The following is a 23445-nucleotide window of genomic DNA, read 5'->3' as shown; positions in this document are numbered from 1 at the left end:
GAAAAACGTTGCCTGGTCTGATGAGTCTCGATTTTTGCTGCGACATTAGGATGGTCGGGTCAGAATTTCTCCATCAACAACATGAAAGCATGAATCCATCCTGCCTTGTATAAATGGTTCAGGCTGCTGGTGGTGGTGTAATGGTGTGGGGGATATTTTCTTGGCACACTTTGGGCCCATTAGTACCAATTGAGCATCTTGCCAATGCCACAGCCTACCTGAGTATTGTTGCTGACCATGTCCATCCCTTAATGACCACAGTGTACCCATCTTCTGATGGCTACTTCCAGCAGGATAACACGCCATGTCATAAAGCACGAATCATCTCAGACTGGTTTCTTGAACATGACAATGAGTTCACTGTACTCAAATGGCCTCCAAAGTCACCAGTGCTCAATCCAATAGAGCACCTTTGGGATGTGGTAGAATGGGAGATCCACATCATGGATGTGCAGCCGACAAATCTGCAGCAACTGCGTGATGCTATCATGTCAATATGGACCAAAATCTTTCCAGTACCTTGTTGAATCTGTCACAAAAGATTAAGGCCGTTCTGAAGGCAAAAGGGTCCAACCCGCTACTAGTAAGGTGTACATAATAAAATGGCCAGTGAGTGTAAATGACTTTAGTTTTTGTGTTGTAGTATTTTAGCTGTATTGCAGTGCTACTGTAGTCCTACTGGATAGTAATAGTACTTCAGTTGTATTGCAGAAGTTGTACTGCAGTTGTTTTGTAGTAGTACATACATACACATAAAATACAAATGTATAACGTTTGAAATCCAAATCCTCTAAAGGATTGTTAGGCTGCATTATTTAAGACAACCTGAACTGGCAACACTTCTCCAAAAAATGCTTATATTAGTCTGTTTCTCTTTATTCCGAAGTCTTCATAATCTTGGATCCAACCAGTATCCTGACTGAGCAGATGGCTGTCATGATCATGGATGAGTCGAGAACCTGAGACTGATTCCCAAAGGACAAGTCTCTGCACTGATCCCGTGGGATACCTGCTGATGACCTACTCAGACCTGCAGCTTCTCTCCATGTTGTATGTTCAGCTTTCTCAAGTCTCAGGCGCCCAGATGTTTGGCCAGAGGAGAACTGATCATGCCCAGCTGAGCCTGGTTTCTCTCAAGGTATTTTTACTTCACTCATATCCACTGGTAAAGTTTATTCCTCATCACTGGCTTGCTTAGTTTGGGACATTTACATTATACTGAACTGAACTTCAACTGTGACAACTCAACTGAAGCAGTTTTAATTTACTAGAACTATGTTAAGCTGCTTTGACCTGATCTACATTGTAAAAAGTGCTATAGAAATAAAGAAGAATTGAATTTAATAAGTTGTAAAGTATACAGGCATCACCATACCATTTCATAAAACCTGAAACAATGTCACCATATATTTAAGGCAAATTGTTTGGCAACATTAACTGCTAGCTGAGGACAGTTCAACACTTTAACTATAGGAGTGCATGAAGTTATTATTGAATGAAATGAAAAACACTTTATATTTGAAATGTGCTCATTTTTATTCATTAAAGAGCAAACATACATACACAATCTCAACAAAAAATGTATTTACAAAGAGCAATTTACTTTACTCAATTCTCCTACAGGACATGTCTTTAGACTGTGGGGGAAACCGGAGCACCCGGAGGAAACCCACGCGAACACGGGGAGAATAAGCAAACTCCACACAGAAACGCCAACTGACCCAGCCGGGACTGGAACCAGCGACCTTCTTGCTGTGAGGCGACAGTGCTAACCACTGAGCCACCGTGCCGCCCCTCCTTCTCTTCATCCAGACACAAACGCCTGCTCCATTCAGCTCCTTTTCGTGCAACCATCACACCAGCCTCAATTAGCTCCTCCTTGTCGTGCAATCATAAACACCAGCCCCAGATAGCTCCTCCTCTTCACACAAGCACACAAACACCAGCCCCATTCAGCTCTTTCTTTTCGTCAAGCCACAAACTGCCCCATGTTTGTGGCTTGACGAATTTTTGTAGCTGAATATAGAAGAGGAGCTCGGTGTTAATGGCTTGATGAAGGGGAGGAGCTTGGTGTTAGGTTGCTCGATGAGGAGGAGGAGTTTGGTGTTAGGTTGCTCGATGAAGAGGAGGAGTTTGGTGTTAGAAGCTGGATGAAGAGAAGGAGCTTGGTGTTATCTTCTTCATGTCCCAGGATCTTCTTCAGCTGTGCTCTTATCTGGTTGGAAAGTAGAAAATGTGCAATATTAGTTTCATGTAAGATGAACATTTGAACACAAAAACTGAAACAAGACCTACAGAATCACAAGAAAGGTGATTTAAGTGACTTTGAACGTGGCATGATTGTTGGTGCCAGACAAACTGGTTTGAGTATTTCAGAAACTGCTGATCTACTGGGGTTTTCACGCACTACCATCTCTATAGTTTACAAAGAATGGTCCAAAAAAGAGGAAATATTCAGTGAGCGGCAGTTCTGTGGGTGCAAATGCCTTGTTGATGCCAGAGGTCAGAGGAGAATGGCAACAGTAACTCAAATAACCACTCGTTACAACCGAGGTATGCAGAAGAGCATCTCTGAATGCACAACATGTCAAACCTTAAGGCGGATGGGCTACAGCAGCAGAAGACCACACCAAGTGCCTCTTCTGTCAGCTAAGAACAAGAAACTGAGGCTACAATTCACACAGGCTCACCAAAATTGAGAAGATTGGAAAAACGTTGCCTGGTCTGATGAGTCTGGATTTCTGCTGCGACATTGGGGTGGTAGGGTCAGAATTTGGTGTCAACAATATGAAAGCATGGATCCATCCTGCCTTGTATAAATGGTTCAGGCTGGTGGTGGTGGTGTAATGGTGTGGGGATATTTTCTTGACACACTTTGGGCTTATTAGTACCAATTGAGTATCGTGTTAAAACCACAGCCTACTTAAGTATTGTTGCTGACCGTGTCCATCCCTTTATGACCACAGTGTACCCATTTACCCATGGATGTGCAGTCGATAAATCTGCTGCAACTTTATGATGCTATCATGTAAATATGGACCAAAATCTCTGAGGAATATTTCCAGTACATTGTTGAATCTATGCCATGAAGGATTACGACACTTCTGAAGGCAAAAGGGGGTCCAACCCTGGTACTAGTATGGTGTACCTAATAAACTGGCCGGTGAGTGTATGCCTAATACAGAGGCCAGTAAGGAGGACTTCCAGTGCACAAAGTCAATGTCTTAACAGGTAACTTCTGATGTGTTTATATGGACTAGCCCTAATTTAAAGAAATGTGATCTTTATGCTATGAGTGCAGTTTATTTTTACATGTACGCGTTTGGTAGTTTTATTTTGTTAAAAGCATTTTTGTGTGTGTTTAAGTTCGCCTGTCATTAACCTGGACAATGAGGATGAATTTGTCAAAAACACGTTTTCCTTTGGCTCATTCCCCTTTATATCAGGGGTCGCCACAGCGGAATGAACTAGCTATAACTGTGGTGGATGTTTTTACAGGCAGATGCTCTTCCTGCTGTATGACTTCAACCAATTCACCTATACCATGTGTCTGTGGACTGTGGGAGAAAACCCACATGAAGATGGAGACAACATGAAAACTCCACACTGAAGGGCTTCCTGGCCTAACTGGTGCTTAAACCAGGGACCTTCTTACTGTAAGGTAACCATTCTAACCATTGGGCCACTGTGCCACCCTCCCATCAAAAGAAAAATGTGAATAAATTAATCTTGTGCAAATGTCAAATACATAAAGTCTAAATTTCAGCTGGTTATTTAAAATATCACATTCACTGTTACATTCTATTTCATGACAGTCACTGAGCTATAATTATATTTGGTATTGTGTGATACAAAACTCACTATTTTCAATATTCTGGTTGATTTTTAATGCTATTGTACACTCACTTGCCGCTTTATTAGGTACACCTGTCCAACCACTCGTTACGCAATTTTCTAATCAGCCAATCACATTGCAGCAACTCAATGCATTAAGGCATGTAGACATGGTCAAGACGATCTGCTGCAGTTCAAACCCGAGCATCAGAATGGGGAATAAAGGGGATTTAAGTGACTTTGAACGTGGCATGATTGTTTGTGCCAGACAGGCTGGTCTGAGTACTTCAGAAACTGCTGATCTACTGGGATTTTTACGCACAACCATCTCTAGAGTTTACAGAGAATGGTCTGAAAAAGAGAAAATATCCAGTGAGCGGTGGTTCTGTGGGCACACATGCCTTATTGATGCCAGAGGTCAGAGAAGAAAGACAACAGTAACTCAAATGAACACTCACAAGTCCAACACATCAAACCTTTAGGCGGAAGGGCAACAGCAGCAGAAGACCACACCGGGTGCCAGCTAAGAACAGGACACTGAGGCTACAATTCACACAGGCTCACCAAAATTGGACAATAGAAGATTGGAAAAACGTTGCCTGGTCTGATGAGTCTCGATTTTTGCTGCGACATTGGGATGGGAGGGTCTGAATTTGCCGTCAACAACATGAAAGCATGAATCCATCCTGCCTGGTATAAATGGTTCAGGCTGGTGGTGGTGGTGTAATGGTGTGGGGGATATTTTCTTGGCACACTTTGGGCCCATTTGTACCAATTGAGCATCTTGCCAATGCCACAGCCAACTGAGTATTGTTGCTGACCATGTCCATCCCTTTATGACCACACTGTAATACGCCATGTCATAAAGCACGAATCATCTCAGACTGGTTTCTTGAACATGACAATGAGTTCACTGTACTCAAATGGCCTCTAAAGTCACCATTGCTCAATGCAATAGAGCACCTTTGGGATGTGGTAGAATGGGAGATTCACATCATGGATGTGCAGCCGACAAATCTACAGCAACTGCGTGATGCTATCATGTCAATATGGACCAAAATCTCAGGAATATTTCCAGTACCTTGTTGAATCTGTCACAAAAGATTAAGGCAGTGCTGAAGGCAAAAATGGTCCAACACGCTACTAGTAAGGTGTACATAATAAAATGGCCAGTGAGTGTAAATGACTTTAGTTTTTGTGCTGTAGTATTGGAGCTTCAGTTGTATTGCAGAAGTTGTACTGCAGTTGTTTTGTAGTAGTACATACATACACATAAAATACAAATGTATAACTTTTGAAATCCAAATCCTCTAAAGGATTGTTAGGCTGCATTATTTAGGACAACCTGAACTGGCAAAAAAATGCTTCCAAAAATTTTTCTATATTAGTCTGTTTCTCTTTATCCCGAAGTCTTCATAATCTTGGATCCAACCAGTATCCTGAGCAGATGGCTGTCATGATCATGGATGAGTCGAGAACCTGAGACTGATTCCCGAAGGACAAGTCTCTGCACTGATCCCGTGGGATACCTGCTGATGACCTACTCAGACCTGCAGCTTCTCTTCATGTTGTATGTTCAGCGTTCTCAAGTCTCAGGCACCCAGATGTTTGGCCAGAGGAGAACTGATCATGCCCAGCTGAGCCTGGTTTCTCTCAAGGTATTTTTACTTTACTCACATCCATTGGTAAAGTTTATTCCTCATCACTGGCTTGGTTTGGGACATTTACATTACACTGAACTGAACTGAACTTCAACTGTGACAACTCAACTGAAGCAGTTTTAATTTACTAGAACTATGTTAAGCTGCTTTGACCTGAGCTACATTGTAAAAAGTGCTATAGAAATAAAGATGAATTGAATTTAATAAGTTGTAAAGTATACAGACATCACCATACCATTTCATAAAACCTGAAACAATGTCACCATATATTTAAGGCAAATTGTTTGGCAACATTAACTGCTAGCTGAGGACAGTTCAACACTTTAACTATAGGAGTGCATGAAGTTATTATTGAATGAAATGAAAAACACTTTATATTTGAAATGTGCTCATTTTTATTCATTAAAGAGCAAACATACATACACAATCTCAACAAAAAATGTATTTACAAAGAGCAATTTACTTTACTCAATTCTCCTACAGGACATGTCTTTAGACTGTGGGGGAAACCGGAGCACCCGGAGGAAACCCACGCGAACACGGGGAGAATAAGCAAACTCCACACAGAAACGCCAACTGGCCCAGCCGGGACTGGAACCAGCGACCTTCTTGCTGTGAGGCGACAGTGCTAACCACTGAGCCACCGTGCCGCCCCTCCTTCTCTTCATCCAGACACAAACGCCTGCTCCATTCAGCTCCTTTTCGTGCAACCAACACACCAGCCTCAATTAGCTCCTCCTTGTCGTGCAACCACAAACACCAGCCCCAATTAGCTCCTCCTCTTCACACAAGCACACAAACACCAGCCCCATTCAGCTCTTTCTTTTCATCAAGCCACAAACTGCCCCATGTTTGTGGCTTGACGAATTTTTGTAGCTGAATATAGAAGAGGAGCTCGGTGTTAATGGCTTGATGAAGGGGAGGAGCTTGGTGTTAGGTTGCTCGATGAGGAGGAGGAGTTTGGTGTTAGGTTGCTCGATGAAGAGGAGGAGTTTGGTGTTAGAAGCTGGATGAAGAGAAGGAGCTTGGTGTTATCTTCTTCATGTCCCAGGATCTTCTTCAGCTGTGCTCTTATCTGGTTGGAAAGTAGAAAATGTGCAATATTAGTTTCATGTTAGATGAACATTTGAACACAAAAACTGAAACAACACCTGCGTAAGAAGACCAGATTAACAGTTTTGTGAATCAATTTAACAGGTTAACTACAAGATTCAACCCGTTCATTAATTAATTATATCGTGTCTATAAACAAGTGAAGATTTGTGATAAATATTAAATGGAGTAAAAAGTACAATATCTGTATATTTCAGGAGTCATGTTGGGCTTTTGTTGTTATTAAACTGACCTGAATTTTGCTCTAAACTTTTTAAATCCTGTTAATGTTTCCTTCTTTTTGCTTGGCTTCAGGATCAAGACCTGGAACCAATTATGCAGGAGGATCTCATCAAAAGGCATCCGCTTGTCTGGATTACTTTGCAGACACGAACAGATCAGATCTATGCATTCTGTGAAGAAAGAGGGGACAGATGTCAGGTTATTAGATTGCCACAAACCTTACGGTTGGTGTAAATCATTTCAAGGTTATTGTTCCATCATCCACATGCTCTCACCGTTGGATAGGTCTTCAGGCTGCCAGGTTCTTTTGACAATCTTGTGGAGCTCTTCTTTAGGGAATCGTCCACACAGCATCTTGAACAAGAGTACGCCTAAAGAATACACAATTGCATCCTTGGCGTAGAACCTTCTTCCATGACGATAAAACTCCGGGGGCACACAAGCTTTTGAGCCTGGAAGAAAGAGCAAGATTTTATCCCAATGCTGTTAGCTTTTTTGTATAAATATCCATATTTACAAAATAACTCTTACCACCTTTGCCTTAGGGCTTAGGCTATATTGTGACTATTATCATACATACCCCAGAATGTTGAATAGCCAGTGTCTTTCATGGGTCTTCCAGTGCCAAAGTCTATAAGTTTGATCTGAAAGGTGTGGGGGTTGACGAGCAGGTTTTCCAGCTTGATGCTGCTGTGGTAGACGCCCCTTTCGCAGCATATTCTTGCAGCAGTGATCACCTGGTGCATCACCAGTCGTGCTTTCACTTCGCTGATTTTGTTCCCATACCGCGATACAAACTGGTCCATGTCCATACATGCTTTGGGACGCTCTAGCACCAGTATGTACTTGTCGGGTGTCTCATACCAATCCAGCAGCTGTATTATTTGAGGAACATTAGGGCCTCTGCTCATCAAATACATCAAACCGACCTCTTGTGGAACAGTTTTCTCTAATGGTTCCTACAGGAGAGATAATAGACATGTGATAATGAGACGTGATTGAACTGAAGTGGAGATTAGTTTAACAATTTTGTGAGTGTGTTCTTACAATCTTGATCCTTTTCATTGTTTTTTTCTTCTTGACGTATTTGATTGCCACCTGTTGACCAAGCGAAAATGACAATTAATTCACGATTCAGTCATGATTCAGTCAATTGTAAGGGAAAAGCACAAAATCATTTTGTTGTGTTTGAAACAAACCTTTCGGTAATCCGACAGACGAATTCCATAATGGACAGCTCCATTCGATCCACTGCCTATTAAGTGACGGATTTGATATTCCTGGAAGATGTTGCCTGTAAATAAATCAATAAAACAAACAATGAAGTACATTTATAATATAAACCATCGAAAAGCTGATTGAAGATTGCTTTAGAATAGCACTATTTTAATAACGTGTCATTATTATTAAAAGTGCCATATAATGGATTGATTCAATAAGTTAAATTGTTCTCTGATATCTAGTAGGTATGTGGCTTGGGTAAGTCTACAGAAACAGTTTTATTCATTCATTTTCCTTTCACACACACACACACGCATCTAAATAAAACATTATAGTAACTACCATTATCATATGCAGTGGAGTAAAAAGCACAATATTTTTTTTAGGAATGTTAATTAACTTCCAGTGTAGTAGAATTTACTTCAGGATAAAAGAAAGCACTTAATAAACTGACCTGTCTTTCCTTCCCAATTAATTATCGTTTCCTCTTCTGTTTTCCAAAATATGTCATCAGATGAGGACGAGGTGCTTTCCTCGGACACGCTGGAGTCCTCGCTGGAAGCGTTTTCCTCGTCGTTGTGGTAGTCATCGGTCAGCGAAGACGCACAAGAGTGCCTGCTGTGCACTGAAGCGCGGTCAGATTCGCTGTTCTCCGCGGTGCCAGGCGAAGACCCACAAGAGTGCCAACTAAACACTGATGCGCGGTCAGATTCGCTGTTCTCCGCGGTGCCAAGCGAAGACGCACAAGAGTGCCAGCTTTGCACTGAAGAGCGGTCAAATTCGCTGTTTCCCGCAGTGGTTAGAGAAGATACAGGAAAGTGCCAGCATTCAGTGTCGTCGTGCTGTTCGGTTTCTGTTGACGGGGTCTTCACAGGGGTCTGGATAGACACGCACCTGTTGTTGACCCGCTCGTCCTGAACCGGCCTCGGCGACACACTGGCAGCTCCACTATCAGGGGATCTCTGAGTCTGTGGGCTGCTCGGCTGGGTCTGTTGGGCTCCGGTTGTAGTTTTCTTGAATTTCCGAGAAAACCATTTCCGGAACCTCTTTAGTTTCTTCTCCGCTTTCTGTGGTGCTGGGCTTGGTGAAACACCAGCTCCAGTATAAATGTGAGAGATGAACACGGCGTTACTTGGTCCGGCTTCGCCATCAGAACATCTCTGGTGCTCGAGGTCGCCCTCGGTTGTGCTCTGGTTCTGCTGGGTTTTCCCAGATTTCCGAGAAAAGGCCCAGTTACAGAACTTTTTCACTTTCTTTCCAACTCCCATTGTTTTAGGTTTCTTTCCAAAATCGAGAGAATCGTTATCAACGATGAACTGAATATTTAATACCACGATCAACTGAATAAATCAGATATAAAACGCAGATCTAGTGATATTGTACTATTCAAGCGAGGAGTTAGTTGCAAATGATTGTCATTCCACTGCATTCCATAGAACTACGATGGAACTTTCGAACGTTTGACGTAATGGCTCATTTGCATGCAGCAGCGCGAGGCAGCGCCGTTCAAAAGAAAATAAATATTTACAGAAAATGAAGATTTTAGCTGTTTAAACACATATCATCTTTCACAAGCTTCTCATCACGGTTTACAATATACTATTCGTCAAACGCAGAGCTCGAATCACTCTCACAAACATGAATGATTTATTGACAATCGGGGTACGAAATACGGAGGAGAGGGAGGGGTAATTAATGTTTATTTTCCCTGAAGGATGTCAATACAAGATGTGTGTTTGGTGTTCCCTTTAAATAGTGAACATTTGTTCAATCTGATCTGTATTTACTACTACTACTGCAACTAATACAAATAAACTTAACACAACAAACATAAATTTGTCACCTCCCTAACCCCGATATCGGTGCAGCTCTTGTAAATGCATGATGGTGTACAGCAAATAATTTGATAGACACTGTAAGTGTTATAAAGTCACATTTTACTTGTAAAATAGGTTTTTGTGTCTACGTGTTGCCTAAAAGTAAAGATTAGACTCTTAGTGTGCATTTAAAATGAATAAATCAATCAGTTGAATTTGATTTTTAATGCAATAATGTGCAACTCTTGTAAAGCTGCTTTGAAAAAAATAATTATTGTCAGAAGCACTATACTAAGAAACGTGAATTGAATTGAATTAAATTTACATTGCCTATGCTGGTACATGGAAGTTACATGAGGAAGTACACTCACCGGCCACTTTATTAGGTACACCTTACTAGTACCGAGTTGGACCCCCTTTTGCCTTCAGAACTGCCTTAATCCATCGTGGCATAGATTCAACAAGGTACTGGGAATATTCCTCAGAGATTTTTTTCCATATTAACATGATAGCATCACGCACATCCATGATGCAAATCTCATGCAAGTTTCCTGTTCTTAGCTGACATGAGTGGCACCTGATGTGGTCTTCTGCTGCTGTAGCCCATCCTCCTCAAGGTTAGACGTGTTGTGTGTTCAGAGATGCTCTTCTGCATACTTAGGGTGTAACGAGTGGTTATTTGAGTTACTTTTGCCTTTTTATCAGCTGGAACCAGTCTGGCCATTCTCCTCTGACCTCTGGCATCAACAAGGCATTTGTGCCCACAGAACTGCCGCTCACTGAATATTTCCTCTTTTTTTGGGCCATTCTTTGTAAACTATAGAGATGGTAGTGCGTGAAAATCCCAGCAGATCAACAGTTTCTGAAATACTCAGACCAGCCCGTCTGGCTCCAACCATCATGCCATGTTCAAAGTCACTTAAATCACCTTTCTTCCCCATTCTGATGCTCGGTTTGAACTGCAGCAGTTCGTCTTGACCATGTCTACATGCCTTAATGCATTGAGTTGCTGCCATGTGATTGGCTAATTAGAAATTTGCATTAACAAGCAGTTGGGCAGGTGTACCTAATAAAGTGGCCGGTGAGTGAAGATCTATGTACAGTCAAAACAGCAAAAGCCATTGCTGATTCAAAAACAATTATTGAAATATAATACCCTGTCAACAAAACAATGATAATTTTGCTCACAGATCAAGATTATACAGTCATCTATAGAGTTTTTCCTCTATTTTCGCTAGCTATATTATAACTACATACAGTAATACATTATGCAAAAGAGAGATCTGCTGAGAATGTGATTTACCTTCGTTTCTGTATTGATTTAGTGTTCGAATTTATTAGGAAATTCTGCATTTACCTAAACCCTTAAAACTGATTATTATTTATTATTATATTATGTATTTATTATATGCTTGTCTTTGTCGCCATCTAATTGCGAAACAATGCAACACCAACTGCCAAAGCCTATAAGCATGTTGCTTTTTACCATTCAAAGTACTTTTATAAAATATTACTGCAATGGTTTCTTTTACAGCATCAATAATGTAATGTAATTCAAATATAGTCCTTTAATTAGACTTAAGCTTTCATTTAATTGTTCAAGCACAAAATGAAATAAAAGGTCTTTAAACGCCAGCACCTACAGGAGCATCGCAACTCCTTTGAAAATACTGTTAAAATAAATGTCCATATTTTAAACACATGACGTGGAACAATGTAATTCCATGCAGTTTTTCTATTACAGTTTGAGACCCACTTTATATTGTATATCAATCAAGCAGTGAAGATTAATGATTTTAAAGAAACCAGATCTTAAACATGGCGAGTTTATAACGGCGTATCAGTTCAGCTGAAGCTCCTGAGCTGACTTATTCAAAAATAAAGTCTCTGCAGTCAATTTGTATAAAATATCATTTATTGTACAATAACATTAAACAAACAATATAAACATAATTAAATCAGTCAAAAGAACAATGACCAAGTTTTCATATAGCATTTCTTGTAAAGCTTACAATTGCAATCTGGAGTAAACAACAGATGATTACAGCCAAATATTGCCATTATATATACACCACACATTAATTATATTTCACATTTAACCACTATACAGACATCCACCAGCCACTTTATTAGATTCATTATTATACTATTATTATACTATACTATACTATATTATTATTATATGATACACTTCATTATTACATTGCCTGGTCTGATGAGTCTCCATTTCTGCTGCATCATTCAGATGGTAGGGTCAAAATTTGCCATTAAGAACATGAAAGCATGGATCCATCCTGCCTTGTATCAACAGTTCAGGCTGGTGGTGGTGGTGTAATGGTGTGGATGATACTTTCTCGGCACACTTTGGGTCAATTAGTACCAATTTAGCATTCTGTCAACACCACAGCCTAACAGTGTACACAACACAACACACAACAGTGTACCCATCTTCTGATGGCTACTTCCAGCAGAATAATGACACGCCATGTCATAAAGCGTGAATCATCTCAGACTGGTTTCTTGAACATGACAATGAGTTCACTGTACTCAAATGGCCTCCACAGTCACCAGATCTCAATGCAATAGAGCACCTTTGGGGTGTGGTGGAATGGGAGATTCACATCTGCAGCAAGTGTGTGATGCTATCAAGTCAATATGGACCAAAATCTCTGAGGAATATTCCCAGTACCTTGTTGAATCTATGCCACGAAGGATTACGGCAGTTCTGAAGGCAAAAGGGGGTCCAACTCGATACTAGTAAGGTGTACCTAATAAAGTGGCCAGTGAGTGTATAAAAAAGTTACATAATTTGGTCCAACGTCAAGCTGCAATATTTGTGTAACTACACAGTTCACAAGTTCAGTCTCCGCTGTATATATAATATATGACCCTGGAGCACATTACATACAAAGGGTTATTTTGTAAGCACAAAATAATTCTCTTGCATTGCACAGCAACATTTTTGAGGATATTTTCTACTGTAAATATATTAACATTTATTTTTTGATGAGTAATGTGCGTTCCAACCTCATTTAGACAATTTATGTTTGTTTTTTGATCAGATTCCAGATTGTCATACAGTTGTATCTTGGCTAAATATTGTCCTATCCTACCAAACCATACATCAATGGAAAACTTGTTTATTTTTCAGTTGATGTATAAATCTCTGTTTTCAAAATCAGACCCTCATCACTGGTTTTGTGGGATTACTGTTCTGATACTGATCTTTGCGTGATGGTCCATGTACATTGACATTCATGTATGACTGTAATTATACCTGAAAGTAGTTTGCAACTTACTGTGGTGTATCGTTTGAATATCACAGTATTAAATCACACACAATATTAATACTACACTCAGAGCTGTGTGCAAACATCAGATAGCACTGATGTTGAATGCTGCTGGTCAGTTCAGGTGTTTATCCAGCAGAGGTCAGTCTGTCGTGCTCATCAGAGACGAGTTGATAGTTTTATCTTGCATGAGTGACTTGGCAGATAAGGCAAGAAACTGAAATATTGAAGAGCATATAATTAGACAATGCACATACACTCAATGCAAAAAAGGTTACTAACAGTTCTGAAAATAGAAAGAAAAGGTTTATTTTAAGTGTAATTATTAGTAATTACAGTTAATTTTTAAATTGGTGTAAATCAAATTGCAGCAACATTTAAAAGGTATTTTAGATGAGAAAAGGAAAGATGAAGTGATTAATATTGTTTTTTTGATCACACATGCTAAGAATCTATGGGCTCTATCATACACCCGGCGCAAGATGTGTTTGGCGCGGCTTGGTGCTATTTTCAGACCAATGCAACCCTAATTTTCCCGTTTTGCGCCACATTGTTTAAATATTAAACTAAGTTGTGCTGCTTTGTGGACTCATAGGTGTTCCGCTCTAGAAAGGAGATGTGTTCAGGTGCACTGCAAGCCCAGCACAGAGCACGTTAGTTGTACACCTTAAACGCGTACACATTGCTTAATACATGCAGGTCGTACAGCAATACACAAATATCTTTATGAATGAAAATGAATTAAAGGATTAAAATGTTACAAAAAAATTATTTTCTACATGAATATAAAAACCACTGCCTCCATGCCTTCTTCGGGTCGGGGGGCTTTTTTAAGTTTATTCATGATAATTTGCTTTTAAATAAATAATACTTATTTAATATATGCATATTTATATTTGTTTTTTAATAAAAATAAGTTTAGATTTGTCCACCTGTCGGGTTTTGAAGACATTTGCATCACTATATGGGGCATAAGTATAGGACATGTGTTTGAATATAACTCAGTATTTTGACGACACTTCGTTATTATTGTTCATTTATTCATTTGCTGGAGATTAGAGCTGAATTTAGAAATAGTTTTGAAACAAATCTTTGCGCTTAACAAACTAAATTAAATATGTAGGCTAATGGATGTCTTCAATGGAGTGAGTTTCCACCATTTCCTTATCCACAAAAGTAAAGGAGTAAAGTAAAGAGTAAAAGTAAAGTAAAGAGAAATTAATGAGGCCGAATGGAGGAGGCTCATTCTTTATCCTCATGCTGCAGATGCTCTGTTAAACTGTTTTCTCGCTAGTGAAGCGTTCAGTTTTTGCACTTACAAAGTCTCCATGTAAATAGAAAACGTGTCATGGCTCTACGCAAGTGACTCTTAAAGGGAGTGTAAGACGAGACTCAGATTGGTTTAATGCACGTTATGCTCAAAACACACCCATAACTCATTAAGAGAATGGCTCAACCATGTTAGACCATGTGCCATCGCACAGACCATATTTCTCTGTTCTTTAAAATAGCAAAAGTGGATTCAGACATGCTCTTAATGTTTCCTTATACTCCACAAAACAAATTAATAGTGTATAATAAAATTGCACCCTCTTAAATTGTAGCCTGGATGATCCATCAGTGTTTAACCATTTGTTCAAGTTGTTTGTGAATTTTGCAATTGTTTTTTTTTTACTGTTTTTCAGAAAAATCTCCTGGACCTTTTGTTTTCAGTATTGACTGTATGAATGGAGAATTTGTCTTTTCACACCAAGCACAACAACGCAATTATTACAAAAGGTAAGAACATGAACTGATGCCCTCACTGACTTTACCTTCTCAAAATATTGTGGAACAAAATCAGGCCCCATATGTTATGAAACCGCGCCGAACCTACCCCACCCAACCTGCTCCGAGCTGGGATCGCACCGGCGATTCTTCGTATGGGAGTCTAAAGGAGGCTAAAGACCATGGCCTCCAACCTCTGTCGCTAGAGTGAGGTTTACCTGCATAGCACTTCACTAGCTGGCCTCTGTTACACTCACCACCCTAACCTCACTCCCATCCCAGACAAGCCCCCACGTAAAACCCACCGCTCCTTCTGCACCCAACCCATTCTGAGCCGGGATCGAACCGGCAATTCTTTGCATGAGAGTCGGTTGCTATAACAAGGAGGCTAAAGACCATGGTCTCTAGTGTCTGTCACACCTCTAGAAGAGTGAGGTTTACCTGCACGGCAGTTTACTAGCTGGCATCTGCTACACTCACCCCCCTAAGCCTCATGCCCATCCGAGCAACGGCACCAATGTAACCCCGCCGGTCCTACACCACTCAAACTGCTCTGAGCTGGGATCAAACCGACAACTTTCCGCATGTGAATCGATTGCTCTAACAAGGAGGCTAAAGACCATGGCCTCTAATGTCTGTCGCTAGCACCTTTTGAGGTCAGAGGAGTGAGGTTTACCTGCATAGCACTTCACTATAGCTTACCTCCGATACAGTTAGATGGATGTAAATTTTAATTAGAGGACACTGTGTTACATATCTTATAGTCCCACTTTATATTAAGTGTCCTTAACTACTATGTATACCTACACAGTAATTAATAATTTGTTACAATGTACTTAATGTGTAAATACATGTGTTTACTGTGTACTTATGCTTGATTAAATACCTGTATGTAATTACATCTGTAATTAACGTCTGTAACTACATTTGTAAATACACTGTTGACCATCCCTTACACCTTAACCCACCCTTAAACCTACCCATACCACCAAACCTGTCCATAACCCCAACTCAAGAGCACCACACGTGTTCTCAAATACATTATGCACACAGTAAGTACATTGTGTTTATTTGTTTGATGCAAGTACATAGTAGTTAAGGACACTTAATATAAAGTGTGACCTATCTTATTAATATTCCAAATAAAGTTACTAAATTTGAGGAGATATTTTGCAGTTTTTTACTGTAAACTTCCTGACCCTGGTTTTATTATCAGGTTAAATTATTAAACACCTTATTCTTATTAGCTAATTAAGCATAATATAAATTAATATGAATTAATACTGTTAACAACAACAACAATAATAATACTAAAATAAAATCAACAGATAATATTCTATCAGAAAAATACCTGTGGATGTTCTGTTAAAAATAAATCTCGATTAACGATTGATCAATTGATTGCAAATTTCAAAAGACAAAAAGTGAGAGCTCAAAATCAAATAAGGACCAGCAAATAGGATATTAATTATAAATTATGATGTTTTTAAAATGACAACCTCAAAGAGCAATACAAAACGAAAAGGCATTTAATGACACCTTTAATGTATTTACTAAATGAAAGTTTATGCCTTACTTTAGTTTGACCAGTGTACAGTGTGGATCCTCCAGTAGATCACAGAGCAGCTTCAATGCTGAATCTCCTAGTTTATTAGAGCTCAGATTCAGCTCTTTTAGATGCGAGGGGTTGGATTTCAAAGCTGAAGCCAGAGCGGCACAACCTTCCTCTTCCATACCGCAATCTGACAGCCTGCAGAGGAAAAACATCCTCACAATTACAAATCCACAAATGCAAGATTGAGCTTAATACGACTAATGTTATCAAAAAAAAAAATGTTAAACTGTTTTCTCGCAAGTGAAGCGATCAGTTTTTCCACTTACAAAGTCTGCCCTGTAAATAAAAAATGCATCATGGCGCGACACAACTGACTTAAAGGTAATATACAAAGGGGAGATTAGACTCTGATTGGTTTAATGCTTGTTATGCCCAAAACACACCCATAACTCATTAGGAGAATAAGTACAACCCTGTAAGACCATGCGCCACGGCGCAAACTGTAGTTTTCCATCCTTAAAATACCAAAAGCGGATTTGGACACGCCCTTAATGCTTTTGCGCCATGTGCTTTAGACTTTGCGCCTAAATCATTAAAATAGAGCCCTTAGTGCTTGAAGTGATACTGTGTGATACAATTAACAAAGGCAGTACAAGTGTGCGGCTACATATTGCAAAACGTAAAATACCTTATATATATATATATACAGTTGAGGTCAGAATTATTAGCCCCCCTTTGAATTTAAAAAAAAAAAGTTTCACAAAGCAAGAAAATTTTCACAGTATGTCTGATAATATTTTTTCTCCTAGAGAAAGTCTTATTTGTTTTATTTCGACTAGAATAAAAGAAATTTTTAATTTTTTTTCAAAACCATTTTAAGGTCAAAATTATTAGCCCCTTTAATCTTTTTTTCTGATTTGCTTAATTACCCTAACCAGCCTAGTTAACCTAATTAACCTAGTTAAGCCTTTAAATGTCACTTTAAGCTGTATAGAAGTGTCTTGAAAAACATCTAGTGAAATATTATTTACTGTCATCATGACAAAGATGAAATAAATCAGTTATTAGAAATGAGTTATTAAAACTATTATGTTTAGAGATGAGTAGAAGAAATCTTCTCTCCTTTAAACAGAAATTGGGGAAACCAATAAACAGGGGGGCTAATAATTCTGGGGATCGGGGTCAGCACAACAATGAGGGTCGCCTGGTGATTTTCAAACATTCAACAAATTTTAGGAAACTATTAGAAACACCATCCATAACTTACAAAAGTACAAAATTGTAATAGTAATATTACATTAAGAAAACAACAAGCAAATAACGAGCTGAATATGAATAAATTAAATGAAACAATTATATCGTTTTATAATGGACTTCCATGTTTTTTGTGTTGTCAGTATGTGCAGATATATAGGCCTAATGGTTCATGTGTGCAAATAATGTCAATTACATGTCAACTGTATTAAAGAGCTTTGCTCCTGACATGTAAACACTATATTCAAATTAAGACCTTACTCTGATTAGTGGAAATAATCTCATTATTTGTGCACATGTAAGCATTGTCAATAAAAAGCAAATAAATCTGCTGTTAATAAATGTGACACAATTTCCATAGTTTGTTCTTCATGCGCCCTCTGGCCTTTAGAGGAGATTTACTACTGATCACACCACTGTGCTTCCCTGACAAGATGTGCGTGACGATCACAGCTTTTACTTAATCTTGACTCATCACCCAGACAAATAATATAGTTAACTTTTCATATCTAAAGGTTTATAACTGCTTTTCAAATTGTTCATTCTGTACAGAGGTGCTATTCTGTGCCATTTTGTCTCCTGGGGTCTTAATAGAAGGAAAATACAGTGCAAATATATATAAAAAAATACATTATAACTTACTGTAGTTTGTGCAGTTTACATTGTGGATCCTCCAGCAGAACAGAGATCAGCTTTACTCCTGAATTTCCTGGTTTATTGGAGCTCAGGTTCAGTTCTCTAATGTGTGAGGGGTTTGATCTCAGAGCTGAAGCCAGGAAAGCAAAACCTTCCTCTCCAATACTGCATCTATACAGCCTGCAGAAATAAATTGTACATTTTGATTCACATTCGACAGGTAAACAACGTCTTGTGGAGTTTAGATCCAATCCTGATCAAATGCACTTCAACAAACTTATTAAGGCCCACACTATAAAACGTAAATCTGTTCTCACACAGAGGCAATTCATAAATCTGAATACATACATTTGAGTAAAATCTATCAATTCTAACATAAAAATAATCTTGCAGTCCACATTTTTTTCCAGCCTTCAAAGTAGTTACAGTAGCTGTTTTACATTTTATTTAATGAGATTAAATCTTTTCAAAGTTCACATAAACAGTTACATTATCGAATGTGAAGTTGCTAGAGTGGCTGACTGTAGTATTGGTAACTTAGCAACCAATAGTAGGCAAGGCAAGTATAATGAAGTGTAAAGGCTGATTTATACCTTTGCGTTGAGTGATCTGCATGACCCACAGTGCCTGCCTTGTGCATAGCTGTGCGTTTATACTGTATTTCTGCGCGCTGTTTGTGTTGCTCTGCAATTATAACAATTCTGAATCGCTAGCTGGCAGTAGGTTTTTATGTTCCTCTGTGTCGAGTGTCTTCACTGGTGTTTTGTTTTTCTGAACGCTACCTGAGTCTGGTTTCTCTCAAGGTTTTTTTTCTTCACTTTCGCCAATTAGTGAAGTTTTCCCTCTCTGCTGTCGCCACTGGCTTGCATGGTTCGGGATCTGTAGAGCTGCGCATCGTTGGATTTGTTCTTCAGTGTTTGGACTCTCAGTAGTGATTTTTAAACCACACTGAACTGAGCTAAACTGAACTGAACTGAACTGAGGGTGGACCAGCTTTTGCCTTCAGAACTGCCTTTGTGGCATAGATTTAACAAGGTGCTGGAAATATTCCTCTGAGATTTTGGTCCATATTGACATAATAGCATCACACAGTTGTTGCAGATTTGTTGGCTGCACATCCATGATGCAAATCTCCCGTTCCACCACATCCCAAAGGTGCTCTATTGGATTGAGTTCTGGTAACTGTGGAGGCCATTTGAGTACAGTGAACTCATTGTCATGTTCAAGAAACCAGTCTGAGATGATTCGCGGTTGACATATGACATGGCGCGTCCTCCTGCTGGAAGTAGCCATCAGAAGATGGGTACACTGTGGTCATAAAGGGATGGACATGGTCAGCAACAATACTCAGGTAAGCTGTGATGTTGACACGATGCTGAATTCGTACTAATGGACCCAAAGTGTTCCAAGAAAATATCCCCCGCACCATTACACCACCACCAGCCTGAACCGTTAATACAAGGCAGAATCGATCCATGCTTTCATGTTGTTCATGCCAAATTCAAGTTCATGTTGTTCAATGACCCTACCATCCGAATGTCGCAGCAGAAATCGAGACTCATCAGACCAGGCAACGTTTCTCCAATCTGCTCTTGTCCAATTTTGGTGAGCCTGTGCAAATTGTAGCCTCAGTTTCCTGTTCTTAGCTGTCAGGAGTGGCACCCGGTGTGATCTTCTGCTGCTGTAGCTCATCCGCCTCAAGGTTGGATGTGTTGTGCGTTCAGAGATGCTTTTCTGCATACCTCGGTTGTAACGAGTGTTTATTTGAGTTATTGTTGCCTTTCTATCAGTCTGGCTATTTTCCTCTGACATCAATAAGGCATTTGTGCCCACAGAACTGCCGCTCACTGGATATTTTCTCTTTTTAAGACCATTCTCTGTAAACCCTAAAGATGGTTGTGTGTGAAAGTCCCAGTAGATCAGCAGTTTCTGAAATACAAGGACCAGCCTGTCTGGCACCAACAACCAAAAGTTTAAAGTCACTTAAATCACCTTTCTTCCCCAATCCGATGCTCAGTTTGAACTTGTCTAACGGTGTCTTCATGCCTAAATGCATTGAGTTGCTGCCATATGAATGACCGATTAGAAATTAGTGTTAATACAGTAGGTGGACAGGTGTACCTAATAAAGTGACCGGTGAGTGTAGATATCTTTTGTCTATTGATACAGGACTGCATCCAACATAAACTGAATTAGGCACCAATTCATGCAATTAATTTAGAGTCTGTGTAATTTGACCTTCTAAATCCTTTAAATAATTAACATTTATTTTTAATTTGCGTGTGTGTGAAATGCTCATTTGTAACTAGTTCCTAATTGGGTCTTTACACACACAAAAAAACACAAATTGCACTTAAACTAATTTTTAAGTGTCCTCTCTGTTGAGTCTATTGGGTTTTTATGTATTTATAGGATTGGCCAGTTTTTTGCATAACCCAGCTGCTTAAAAGGTTAAAAATAACAGCAACAACAGAAGCCAATCAAACCATTAGTACCAGATAAAGCAGAGAGAGAAATGAGAGATGAAATAATTCAACCAGCTTTAACACTCACTGTAGTTTCTTGAGTTTGCAGTGTGGATCCTTCAGCACATCAGAGAGGAACTTAACTCCTGAGACTTCAGGATTATTCCAGCTCAGGTCCAGTTCTCTTAAGTGTGAAGGGTTTGATCTCAGAGCTGAAGCCAGTGCTGCGAAACCTTCTTCTCCAATACTGCAGTTATACAGCCTGAAGAGATGACACAAAAACAAATGAACAGGTGACATGAAGTAATGATTTAAGTAGCTAAAAAACAGTCTTGAACTGAATAAGGCAATGCATTGTCCATTATAAACAAGAAACAAGGCATAGAGGACAAAAACTAACATCAATTTCAAGCCCTGAAGTCTCTAGTAATGAACTGATGAGTTAAATTATGGTGCGTTTCCACTGCATTGTACAGCTTGGTATGGTTCGAACTGGCTCACTTTTGGGGGGGTTTCCACAGTGTAAGGTATTTTGTTCTTTTTCAATACCACCTAAGCATTACATTCTTCCACCAAGCATTACATTTACATTTAGTCATTTAGCAGATGCTTTTGTCCAAAGCGACTTACAACTGAGGAGGTATTCAGCAATTCAACAAGAAGAGGCAATACACACAAGAAGTGCTATTTATTTAGAGTAACTTGTTTGTGCTTAGAGAATTTAGTGCTAGAGTAGGAGTGTTTGTTTGAGAGAGAGAGAGAAACTGCTTCTATAGGTGGTTCAGGTGTTCTCTGCAGTGGTTTAGTTGTTGTTTGAAGGATACCAGTGTATCTGCAGTCTGTGTGGGAATGGGAAGATCATTCCACCAGCGAGGAGCGTTGAATGAAAAGGTTTTGGAAAGTGACTTATAGCTAGGGCCAGACAGAATTGGCGAAAATTTTTTACTATTTCTGCGCAGAATTTTGATAAAAATCTGCTGATTTATGCGTATTTATTTTGGGAGTATCATAACTAAAACGTATTATATGAAATGGAAAAAATAATATCTTTTTAACTTTTATTTAATGTTTACAATTCAAATCCAGTTAGATCCACTTATTTTGTTAACAAAGCAAGTTAATAATATATTTACTAAAATACTGAAAATATTACTTTACAAACTGTACTGTAAATAAATCATAGGAATATTTACATATTAGTCAGTAATATTACTGAAATTAATTTAAAAACTGAATAAATATAAATTTACACACATTTACACAAGTAAATACATAGACTCAATGATGGGCTAAACATCTGCGGAATTCTGCGGATTTCTGCGCGCGCAGATTCCGTGCGGGCCTACTTATAGCCTATCATGATATAGCCATGCCATGTTTCATATCATTCTATATCAATAATTATTGAAAAAAAAATTTACAATACACTTGGGAATATTAGGATTTTAATTGAACCACTTCATTATAATTTACCAACATTACTAAGGCAAATAGTTTTAATAGTCAAAAATAAAAATATTTAAACAAAATGTCTGTATAATAAAATAAACATAAGTGTTAAAGAGACCACATGCGCAAGACAGGCACTGAGGGTCTTGCCGATCACTCGACACAGAAGTATAAACCAGCCTTAATTAGTACTGAGTCATGCTGAGGCAAGTCATACTATGCAGTGAAACAAGACCATTACAGAGGGAAAAAAACGAAATCTAAAATGGTTTTCCTCAGCCTGCAAGTCCTTACTATTTATTTATAATTGGTTTTATTCCACTCATAGGTTGTAGCTACTTATTTCATTGAAGATATACTTACTCTAATGTCTCGAGTTTACAGGTAAAGTTTTTCAGTCCAGCAGAGAGCAGCTTCAGTCCTGAATCCTGCAGGTTATTATGACTCAAGTTCAGCACTCTCAAACCTCTGAGAGCATCGGCCAGGGCTGAACAGATTTTCCATGTGAGAAAACAGCCACTCAGACTGTGAGAAAGCAAAAAATTATTGCGTTAAATTGGACTGAACTGTTACATTTCACTGTAAGAACAATTGAAAATTGTGGCCTAATAGTTATAGTCAGACGTTGTAGGAATCAGCTTGGATCAGCTTGAATCAAGCACATCTGACCAAGTGAATCAAGGTGCAATGGCTATCCCAGGAGAGAACCCTGACCCAGGTCTCCAGCCTGGTCAATGAGCATGTAAGGGGGTACGAGATCAGGTAGTTCTTAAGAGCTCCGCTGATAAAGGAGGAAAAGGGGGGATGGGGGGATCAATAATATCACATGCTCCTCTCGAAATTAGTTTATGAAACTTCACGTAGAGTAAGCAGTAGTTTCAGGCACAGCTCACTGTATGTTTAATCAAAGTCCCTTTCATGTAAAGTCTGTTCACTTCAATGGCTCTGGGCACCAAAGACCAAAGTCCTATTTTATAAAATGAGACAGAACCTGAAGTAAAGACCACATGATGATACTGGAAGGACATAATAGGATCCCATGTATTGAATTCTCCTGTCATAATCCATGCAGGTACATAGTAGTTGCCAAATGACAGTGCTTGCCATAACAACCCAGACGATTTGAACAGATCTCCTCCCCCCAAAAACTTGAGGCTATAC

General features: G+C 39.2%; 2 protein-coding genes across 3 annotated transcripts in view; both read right to left on the bottom strand.

Moving 5' to 3' along the window:
* Window positions 1–6344: 6344 nt before the first annotated feature.
* LOC130234002 (uncharacterized) lies at window positions 6345–13127 on the bottom strand. The gene is made up of 8 exons (XM_056464283.1): window positions 13053–13127; window positions 8506–9391; window positions 8030–8124; window positions 7878–7928; window positions 7411–7789; window positions 7106–7282; window positions 6841–7000; window positions 6345–6570 (listed from the first exon to the last, which is right to left on the bottom strand). Exons 1-8 carry the CDS (start codon window positions 13125–13127, stop codon window positions 6567–6569), a joined length of 1827 nt encoding a protein of 608 aa, XP_056320258.1. The 3' UTR covers window positions 6345–6566.
* LOC130233171 (NLR family CARD domain-containing protein 3) overlaps window positions 11849–23445 on the bottom strand; it is a 29051-nt gene continuing 17454 nt past the window's right edge. For both annotated transcript variants that reach the window (XM_056463086.1, XM_056463085.1), the window contains 5 exons: window positions 22648–22809; window positions 20924–21097; window positions 18377–18550; window positions 16502–16675; window positions 11849–13375 (listed from right to left, as the gene is read on the bottom strand). In XM_056463086.1, coding sequence (XP_056319061.1) covers window positions 13318–13375; window positions 16502–16675; window positions 18377–18550; window positions 20924–21097; window positions 22648–22809 — 742 coding nt within the window. In that variant the 3' untranslated portion in view covers window positions 11849–13317. The remainder of the gene's footprint in view (window positions 13376–16501; window positions 16676–18376; window positions 18551–20923; window positions 21098–22647; window positions 22810–23445) is intronic.

The sequence above is a fragment of the Danio aesculapii genome, chromosome 8 (assembly GCF_903798145.1).
Source record: "Danio aesculapii chromosome 8, fDanAes4.1, whole genome shotgun sequence".
Taxonomy (NCBI): domain Eukaryota; kingdom Metazoa; phylum Chordata; class Actinopteri; order Cypriniformes; family Danionidae; genus Danio; species Danio aesculapii.
The sequence above is the reverse complement of the archived record's forward strand: the minus strand, read 5'-3'. Positions and strand labels throughout refer to the sequence as shown.